Genomic DNA, 10982 nt, shown 5'->3' with positions numbered 1-10982 from the left:
AGAGTTGGCGGTGGGTGGTGATGACTAGTTGTCTTCCCTCTAGTCATACACTGCTAAATTAGGGACGACTAGCACAGATAGCCTCGTGTAGCCTGGTAGTAGAATAGAAATTAAATACGTTATAAATGCTATTAAAAATAACACTGCTCTGGAAATTGTATTACTATCTTCTCATGCTTTAAAGCCATTAGAACATACTAAAAACTGTTCTTAATAATCCTGTATAAAAGGTACATTTGGGAGTTATTAGTGTGTAACGTTACGACCATTAACAGTCATACTCCAAAGTTGTTCTCATCAATTTAATCTATACGCAAATTTAAATATATCATTTGTTGACTATAAATACCAGATTTCGATAGATAAATCAATTAAAATTCATTTGTGTGCAGTAATAATACTCAAAGGAGTTCAATACATTTTGAACGACTTTCAAACTTGTTACTGATGTTTGTTTTTAAAAATCGGAATAATGAAAAGGAATTTAAGCACGAGATTGTGAAATGACTAACCATTGTTTCATCTATGAATTAGGTTGAAAGTTTATAAGTTATACAGAAAAGGATGTAAAGTTCTGTTAATTATTACTAGGGGAAAAAAATCGTGCTTCGCATATGAAACATTATTATTTTTTAATTGTGGCATTTTGTATTTGAATGCACAAAGTTTATAAAATGAAAAGGCAGTGCTGTGTATTTAAAGTAATTAAAACAGTTAAGTCACGGTACCCCAGCTACCTCTAAAATCACAGGTCTGGCATAAAAGGTGCGTCAGTGTGTTATTCCTGTCCTATCAGTCAAACATAGCGCTTACATTGTTACGTTAATACATCAACAAATAGTTGTTTAAACACGCCGTATGTATTTCTAACTGTGAGTTTGAATGCTTAGCTACATTGTCATCTATTTCCAGAGGAAGTTTGACGAACTTTTCCTACCACACACACAAATATTACTGGGAGTACCAGTTGCTTTTATCGTTCTTTTTTGAGTGGGTATAATTCGATTCATTTATAGTTTATAATAAACAATCGTGGTTGAACAATACTCCGGAGGACGCGGACAAAGGAATGTAAATGAATAAATAAACATACATGCCTAATTAATAAAGTATTATTTAGCTTCGTCATACAGGTATTATATACTGTATACACGTAGTGGGTGACGAATGGGGTCTGCGTCACGAAATACCTGTTATCTAGACGCATGTGTATTGCTTATTATTTACTAAACCCATGTGTTCATGTAGATGTCGTGGCAACGTATCTGACACAGCACACTGTATAAAGAGGCGGCTTGGTAAAAACCTAATATTTCTTTAGTGTATAGTTACATATAGGGCTCGTAGTATATTATATATGACTGTTACATCGTATCTATATAAATAATACGCTTGCGTTTGTCTGTGCGGAACTTTCTCGCAAATTTTTCGAACAAACGCTACAAACGTCATAACGTTAGAAAAGTCTTTGTCCGAGGAGTCCGGATTGTATATTGGCTTTTAGATTCAGAATCACCTTACCTGTGTTTTGTTTAGTTGAACTTTTCAATCATCGAGTATGGTACACGATGGCACAATGTTGTTGTCATCACATGACAACTGGCTTCGATTTCAACTTAAGTTTGTTTTATTTACAAACAATTACATCTCGTGTAATCTCCTAAACAAAAGAACATTACATACGATTTCTATGAGCTTTATCAACTTATTTAGGTCTAAAATACGTATGTGCACACGCATTCAGACGTTTCTGCATATTCAGCTAAGTTTGCCTTCATTACAACTTTACATTTACTTTACTTTGCAATGACTTAGCTTTGGTTTATTTCATAGACTGCTATAAACACCTTTTAGCTGCCTTTTTCTTTAGTACGGGTTGTATTATTCGTTTTTGTCAGTTTCTTGGTTTCAACTCATGTGTCATACACTCAAGACTAATAACTTTTTCATACTCTGTACACTATTATGAATACCGTTACTTTATTGTTTATTTTACGTGTAGTTTTATTAAATACTGTAACGTACGTATAGGTTTATTAAATGAAGTTACGTCTATGTGAGGTTGTTTGTCTGACCGATTAAAATGTTTTTCTAATAGACTATAATTTATCAATTAACACATAATAGCTGTAAGAAAATGTAGCTTAAATGGCGTGCATGAAAATAGTAGAATAAGGAAAATTCAAGCGAAGGGCATGAAAACTACCGCAAATGTTTTGCGGGTTGTGTCTAGTACAAAGTATATTATACCATGAGCCAGGGCCGTATCGTGGTTAGCGCTAGCAGTGCGTTCGCACAGGGCGCCAACGCGAACGGTGGGCGCCGATTGCCCGATTGACTAATACAGCGAACAAATGGGTTGGGGAGGGGAGCGCCATCAAAACATCGGTACGTCCACTGCCGTGAGCAAGCCACACATATTATGCGCAAAGGCAGATACAGCATGCATGGAAAAGGGGTCTAGCTTTAAGACCAGAAAATAGGCTTAACGATAGGTAGAATAATTATTGCTTATTTTAGAGTTTCAAAATTTGAGGAACAAAGTCTTCATACATATTATTTTTTTTTGCTCCAGAAAAAGGGCTGGGTCGTGACTCCCCTGCGGCTTTCTATAAAAAATAAACTCGTGCCGTGAACGTTTGTTTATACTAAAGCACCATTTTTATGTGTTTCTAATATTAGAGAGAGAGAGAGACAGAATTATAGTTAATGTAGCGACGAGTGCAGTAGGCTGTAGCAAGATTTGACCAACCTAACCCTAAAAAACAACAACATCAATCCATGACATTTAACTTTAAGAATATAGACGAGCAGTTCCTACTACAGCATATATATATGTTGCAATAGGAAGTTGCGAGTCCGATATCTTCAACTTCTACATTTTTGTTAATCATGCGTATTATGAGTGATAAACAAAGTATGCAAACACTACTATCCGTCTACAGTCTACACGGATGGGTTTAGTGTGCACAGGTGGAGTATATGTGTACATATCAACGAAGAAAACATTTCATGCGAACAAGTATACTCGTACATGCACCTGGAAAATACACGTGGAGTTGGGAGAGGGGTAAAAAAAAATGAACATGTGAATTTATCATCGAACCTTCATCTTTCAAAAACACACAGTTTTCGCACTCTCAAAGTACAGACTTCTTTCTATACCGTTTACTACCCGTGGAGTCCACGTACTATATTATATACAGCGATTTTATGTTTTTAATTTTTATTACGCACCGTACAGTGTTAGCCTGCCTAAACACCGAATCCCCTCCGAACGGAAGAAAAAAACAAACAAAAAAACAAAAAGCATTCTTTACACTAAAAATTGTTTGTTTGTTTTTAATTATGCACAAAGGTATCGAAACCCGGTTTCTAGCGTTGTAAGTCCGCAGACATACCGCTGTGCCACCGGGGGGCTACACTAAAAATAAAATTTCTTGACTAGAATCTATAAAAGAAATTGCCTTGCGCTAAACAAAGAAGAATAGAATAAATGAAATAACTAATTAAACAAATATATAAAAATAATGAATTATAAACTGTTTGGAAAGGTTTTTAGTGGAGTTTCTGATTTTGTATAAGAAAAGGAAATCTTTCGATAAAGATTGTCCGAAAAAACAACAACAAAATTGTGTTTTGTAAACACTTTTTTCTGCCACTAAATATACAATTTTATTTATCGTGAACAAATCTTTTGATTATATGTATTTTAAATATTTGTTGAAATTTTTCCTTTTCTGAAATTAAACCAACATTTAACGAAAAGAAACAAACGTTGCTAAAATGCAAATACGACAAAAATAAGTAGCGTTTATATGCAACCAATACAACATTTTGACGGAAACACCGTAATTTAATTTAAACATAATATTTTATAATAATAATAATAATGTTTTTGAATTATTTTCTTTCGGTGTAAAAATTGTTTCTTTTCGATGATTAGGTTCTGAGCTTCGTGTAAAGACACCGAACAAAAATTTGAATGTATTCGTATTTATGGCAAAGCCTCCATCCATAATGTTGAACTACTGACCAGAGGGCAGCTAGTAAACAGCAGCACCCTACTACTCACTATCTACGCTAAGAGATTGACTGTCACGCTAACAACGCACCCATATTTTTGGGTTTCGCACGGATTCGAACCCCCTGATATCCGAAGCTTTATCTTAGGGTCAACCCGAATATTTCGATACAGCCTAAGAGGTTAGTAAAGGTTAACTTTTAAAAGATGTTTTGTAAGTGAAAGACAAATGGATGTCTCGTGTGAAACGAAACTACTCATACAAGACGTTTTCCAGTTTCATGATATCCGGGCCCTGATTACAGATCATATACAAGTTTGAAAATGACGTAGTACCAATACCGGGGAGGGGGGGGGGCGAGAGCTTTTCGCAACAACAGACGTTTACAGATCATAATGACAAACGCTGTGAAGCCCGCACTCTGTAACTGTAAGAAAACCAGCACAAATATATCCGGGAACCCAAACCTTGCATCATTGCACATGTGTGTGATGCCGATCCAGTAAAATGTGGAACATATGAGAATACGAATAACGAACAAATGTCTCGTTGGAAGAAAAAAAAAAAAAAATTAACGGGTAACTCATCTTATTAAGGGTCTTATAATCAATAAAGTTAAGGACCCACAAGCGTTTTTTCGCAAAATAGTTTAAAAAGCCGACGAGGTTGTGGACTCCAGCAGTAATTAATTAGTGGCATTAAGTGCAGATTCATTAAATTTTTTTACGGGTGACTCATCTTATAATCAATAAAGTTAAGAACCCAGAGGCATTTCTACGCAAAAATTGTTTAAAAACAAAGACAAGAACAATTCAACGGGGTTTCCGTTAGAACAATAGTGACAACGTTCTTAGTACTACCTAAATAACACTTCGAACCGTCCGCTGGGTGAACGGTTGACAAGAAAAGGAAGTTATTTTTAAAACCTCTGTCACTTGAGAGTAAAGGCTGGAAACTCCTATCATTTATTTATTTCTTATATATTTTCCAGATCCACCATGAATAAAATACTAAAAATTACACGCTCTTGTTTACAGCTGAGTAACATAATACTAAGAAATTAAAAAACAAATTTTAGGTTAAAAAGAAAATCAGGAAAAAAAAGGTTAAAATTTTGAAACAGATGTTAGATCTAATGGTCTAAGCATTATCCGTAACATGGGACACAGCTATACTCTGATGTTAGATCCAATGATCTAAGTACTTATCCGTAACATGGGACACAGCTATACTCTGATGTTAGATCTAATGATCTAAGCACTTATCCGTAACATGGGACACAGCCATACTCTGATGTTAGATCTAATGATATAAGTACTTATCCGTAACATGGGACACAGCCATACTCTGATGTTAGATCTAATGATATAAGTACTTATCCGTAACATGGGACACAGCCATACTCTGATGTTAGATCTAATGATCTAAGTACTTATCCGTAACATGGGACACAGCCATACTCTGATGTTAGATCTAATGATCTAAGTACTTATCCATAACATGGGACACAGCCATACTCTGATGTTAGATCTAATGGTCTAAGTACTTATCCGTAACATGGGACACAGCCATACTCTGATGTTAGATCTAATGGTCTAAGTAATTATCCGTAACATGGGACACAGCCATACTCTGATGTTAGATCTAATAATCTAAGTACTTATCCGTAACATGGGACAGAGCCATACTCTGATGTTAGATCTAATGATCTAAGCACTTATACGTAACATGGGATACAGCTACACTCTGATGTTAGATCTAATGGTCTAAGTACTTATCCGTAAGATGGGACACAGCTATACTCTGATGTTAGATCTAATAATCTAAGTACTTATACGTAACATGGGACACAGCTACATTCTGATGTTAGATCTAATTATCTAAGTACTTATCCGTAACATGGGACACAGCTATACTCTGATGTTAGATCTAATTATCTAAGTACTTATCCGCAACATGGGATACAGCTGTACTCTGATGTTAGATCTAATGATCTAAGTACTTATCCGTAACATGGGACACAGCTATACTCTGATGTTAGATCTAATGATCTAAGTACTTATCCGTAACATGGGACACAGCTGTACTCTGATGTTAGATCTAATGGTTAAGTACTTATCCGTAACATGGGACACAGCTATACTCTGATGTTAGATCTAATGGTCTAAGTACTTATCCGTAACATGAGACACTGCTATACTCTGAAAGACTCTTTAAATTTAAAACAACAAATAAAAGTTTCGATTCGTCCACTAAGTAGCTTACATCAATGAGGTTTCAGACTTAGTCGAATTTTAACTGAAGTAAACTACACTTCTTAGCTTTAGTCACGCTGCTGTTACCTGACATTAGAAAGGTACAATACAGGGCTGCCGCTAGGGGGTTGCTGGGATGGAAAAGAACGCTGCTGTTACTTGACGTTAAAAAGGTACAATACAGGGCTGCCGCTCGGGGTTGCTGGGATGGACCGTCCACTCCCACCCCAAAACAAATGGGAAGAGGAGGTGAAGCCGGGCTTGATACAATACAAGAAACACCGTAACACACCGATTGGTGTATACATTATGGGTGAACATTATTGGCATTACATCTGATCAACATATTGGGTTCATAACTACTGTAACAAAACTGAAGTTAGCTGCTACAACGTCAATACAAGTATATCATTGGATAAACGTAACATTTTATCGGAGTGTACAGAATAAGGGTGTAATAAAGGCTAGACTTAGGAGCGATTACCGCTTTTGGGTGCAAAATTTTCAGCGCCAAAATTTGAAAAATTGTCATGAAAAGTTCATGGTCGAAAAAAGAAGTAAAATAGTAAAAAAAAAACAAACATTTTGCTTCGATTTTTTCCCCTCTATCACAAGTAAATTGTGAAGTGACATCATACGGTTTTAATCTCCGTACACTTTGCTGTACTTTAAGTACGTAATAATTTCTACCTGAAGAGCTGTTAAAATTCAACCATAATAACTGCAATTGATTGATAATAGTCCTCAATATGAATAACAGTTAAACCAACAAAATCTAGGTTATCAGTTGGGTACCCTCGCTGCTAGCGGTGTTTTCGGCCTTTAACCCACGAATACCTGACGAGGCTAAGCCTGCTTAGTGACATTACCAAGCACCGAAGCAGGACTGTCACGTGTAAATTTTCTATGCCTACTACATTTGGCCAATGTAGTTATTACTATTTAAGAAATGTAATACTAGCGAATACTATAAATAAAATATATATTGGATTATTTAATAATATAAATTACCACAACTTCAAGAAACTCGTGCAGATTTAGATAACTTAAATTTGTTAAAATAAAACACTTTTACATCAGCAAATATATTTCTAAAGAGCCAACAATCTAAACCTATTTCAAATAAGGATAGCCAAAATTCACAAAAAAAGAGAATATTTCTTCACTGCAATATATATGTAAACATTTTTTAACAGTAAGAGTTCAAAACTAATATATGATTTAACGAAACTTTAAAAGTTTTGGAGTTCCTTTTCTCCTATAAAATTATGAAATTTTAAGCCTCTTTGTTAAAAAATGAAGCTAAGAATGTTCAGGGATAAACATTAAACGCCTATTATAATAATACTCGATATGGTGTGAACGCCTTTTGCTACCGAAGCGTAATTATAATTAACTATAACTGACAACGTAAAGATTTTATGACATGAATATTCCGTTTTGTGTTGCGATATCATATATTCATAAGCAAAAATGGCGATACACAACACGTATATTTAACGTACTTTCGTAAAAATCTAAACATACAACACTGTAAGTAGAATGTGCGACATACCATAGCAGACATTATTTCACAACTCGGCAATTCAACAAACTCTTTCAATTGTACAGGCAGGCTTATTTACATTTCTTAAAACATATACCGTGAAACTCATCATCTCAAACAACAACCACTGACTGACACATGGAAGGAAATCAGAGCGACTTTAGGCCCGTAGCTGTACGACTGGTTTTTACACAAAGGAAGACTTGACTAAAGCGGATACAGGAAACTTCGCCTGTATTGTAGCATCAAACAAAAAGAGTTGAAACCAACTGCGGATATGTAAATATCTACACACGTGACAACAGACAAGTGAATCCACACACACCTAAAATTACCAATTACACGGGAAGAGACGGAGAAGTCAAGAGAGGAAGTGGTAAAAAAATAAACAAAAAAAACAACGTTTTTCACGAATTTTGTTCACGGACTTGCTCTAGACAAGGCAGCCTGGTACAAGTAGAAACAAGCGCGTCCAGCTATAAATTATATGGTCTGTTGCTACGTGGCGCTACACCGAAACATATTGCGTAGCATTGAGACACAAGTTCACGTTCCGACCTATGCGTTCGTGTAATAGCATAACAACAACGAGATAAATTGGTAACTTACCATTTGATAAGAAAAACCTTCCCTCTTCGAATTCTAGAGCTTGACTTCAGTTAGCCTCTAATGAACAAAATTCACTTTTCTCTTTTAAAAAGGCGCAAAATCCACACAAATGGCAGAACCAAAAAAATTGGAGAAAAGACGAGAATGAACGAGTCACAAGAACAAGATGTCGGTTAACTGTTTTATAAAAAAAACAAACAAATATTGTGTTTCCTTTTACTTCAATTCCAACTTGGATTTATTAACTTTATGGGCGAGTGGAACAGGTTCAAATAATGAGTATGCAGCTTCAACCTGGGAAAACGGAAGAGAAAATCCCGAGCGAACAGCGGCAGCGAAGAAAGTGGCAGAGAGAGATAGAGAAAGAAAAAAAGACACGATCATTGAGCGCGCAAAATCAGAAAAGTTCACTTCACTTATAACGCCGCGAGGCAAAAACGTGAGAACGACTAAATGTACGTCATACACAAACTAGCCTCGTAACCAGACAACGCTGCTTAAGCGAGCGTGTTTTAACGAAGCCAAACTGAACCAATCACCTTGCCCTCTTGACGGGCTTATTGGATGGTGCTATTAAACGTTAGGCCTCGAGCTAAATTATTTTGGGATTAACAAACGATTGGCGGACTTTTAAAACAAAAACTTGATCTGTTAAAACACTTCTAATACTTTATATTGCTTTTTACAAGTTTGCCGAAGTTCTGGTTTAGTATCAGACAAATACTTATTTCAAAACAATCGCGATTCCTACTAAGTCTACCCATCACTGTGACTAAGCCTATTTCAAAGAATCGTAATACAATGTCTTAACAGTAACACTATGTATTTATAACCCACATAATTAAACTTTCTATGCCTTCTGAATACAGGTGATATTCACTTTAAAACTCACCAATAATCTTGATCTTCTATTTACGACCATAATCTACACAAAAATATTTTTTATCATTCCCAAACTATTTTGACTTTTTTTTTTATTCTCTATAATTCCAGATAGTTTTAGGTTCAACTGACGTTTATATACCAACGTGTACTATAACAATGACGTCACATTCGTTTGTTTACGAAGTTTGGAACACACCGTTACCAAAATAATTATATAATTTGTCAAACATTTATGTTACAAAATCTATCTTTCACTGCCTAAAAATGGTGAAATTAACACATAATGATAATTATTAATACAATAATCTCCTATATGGTAAAAAAAAAGTTGACAAGAAGTCTCTTGCTTTGGTCTCTCTTGACCGCTCTTTAGCTACAAACCGAAACTGTAATTCTATGATCAGAGAAGAAATAAAAAAAAATAGTAGCAAGGAAAAAAAAAGGAAACTAACAAGTGCATCGCTATCTACCAATATTTTTATGTAGAATTATACGCGGACTTTTCTCTACCGTAAATACTTATTTAAAATTTACCTACGTTATGAGTTGTAAACAAGTCTACCCATATTTCATACCCGATAAGATGTGTTGTTTTTCTGAAAAAATATCAAGCCATCCACCAGCTACACAACTTGGATTATTATTTTATGTCTACTTTTGTTGAAGGATAAGAGACAAATCTGAAATATACCACCCCAACTAAGAGGAAAAACCAATACATTTTTCTCTTCCTCCTCCCATGACACGGAACCTTCATTAAATTAACTTCGGCCAAGGTCGATATCATTACAGTGTGAATGTGTAGAACCTGAACAATATTAGTGGTGGTATTTTGTCGGGAAAAAGTCACACTATCTCTCTCTCTCTCTAATCTAAAGAAACACGTATGCGTCTTACACTTGTTACATGTCAACATTCGGTCACCAGACGTTTTTGGTTGTTTAAAATTATACAACGTCATTCCCTAGTCTCGTTTATCAAGGGTTGTACTACAAAATGTAAGAAACAAATTAGAAATAACTAATACAATAAAATAAGTTATAAACGTACTAAACGAGTTTAAATAATTTTCTAACTTAAGTACGAAAAAAAAAGAAAGATATTAGAATACGTCAATCGGTTTTTCATCATTTGGAGATGATGGTAAATCTTTGTTTCAAATACTTTTCTTAAGTTAAATCTGTTCATTCTAGTCATCACTATGGTAACAAAGGCATATATATTCGATCAATACACAGGGCAAAGATACGAAATATAATCCAATCGCCTTACTGTATAGAGTTATTACGTATTAACAATTAATGACATTTTTGCTATGCACGTGTGATTACTAGTAATTTAAATACTAAAACCAGCAAGTATAAAAAAGTGTTATTCTGCAAACGTACAAACACATACGTCAGGTTCTGTGTGTACCACGTGCGATAACTTGCATGCTATAACTGTGGAATACCCCAGACAATGTATTACTTTTAAGATTACAGCTATTTCAACTTGTATCTTTAGCGAAATTACTGTTCATATCGAGATGGTCTTAAATTAGATAATTATATACTTTGCTAGTTATCCCGAATTTTGAAACTATACGCTAGAGCAGGGTTCACCAAACTTCGGGCCGCGAGGTCAGTTCATCAGGCCCGCGCTGCACTGTGCCACAAATGA

The 10982-nt window shown here is 35.2% G+C and overlaps 1 protein-coding gene across 2 annotated transcripts in view; it reads right to left on the bottom strand.

The window, feature by feature from the left end:
- LOC106463272 (polypyrimidine tract-binding protein 3-like) overlaps window positions 1–8880 on the bottom strand; it is a 52669-nt gene extending 43789 nt beyond the window's left edge. The window contains exon 1 of one of the 2 annotated variants that reach the window (XM_013923288.2): window positions 8436–8880. In XM_013923288.2, coding sequence (XP_013778742.1) covers window positions 8436–8438 — 3 coding nt within the window. In that variant the 5' untranslated portion in view covers window positions 8439–8880. Of the gene's footprint in view, window positions 1–7835; window positions 8011–8435 lie in introns of those variants that run through there. The other variant, XM_013923287.2, reaches the window with a different exon arrangement.
- Window positions 8881–10982: the final 2102 nt, after the last annotated feature.

This window comes from Limulus polyphemus, unplaced genomic scaffold (genome assembly GCF_000517525.1).
Source record: "Limulus polyphemus unplaced genomic scaffold, Limulus_polyphemus-2.1.2 Scaffold1363, whole genome shotgun sequence".
Taxonomy (NCBI): Eukaryota; Metazoa; Arthropoda; class Merostomata; order Xiphosura; family Limulidae; genus Limulus; species Limulus polyphemus.
Note: the sequence above shows the minus strand (reverse complement) of the source record. Positions and strands in the feature narration are given on the sequence as shown.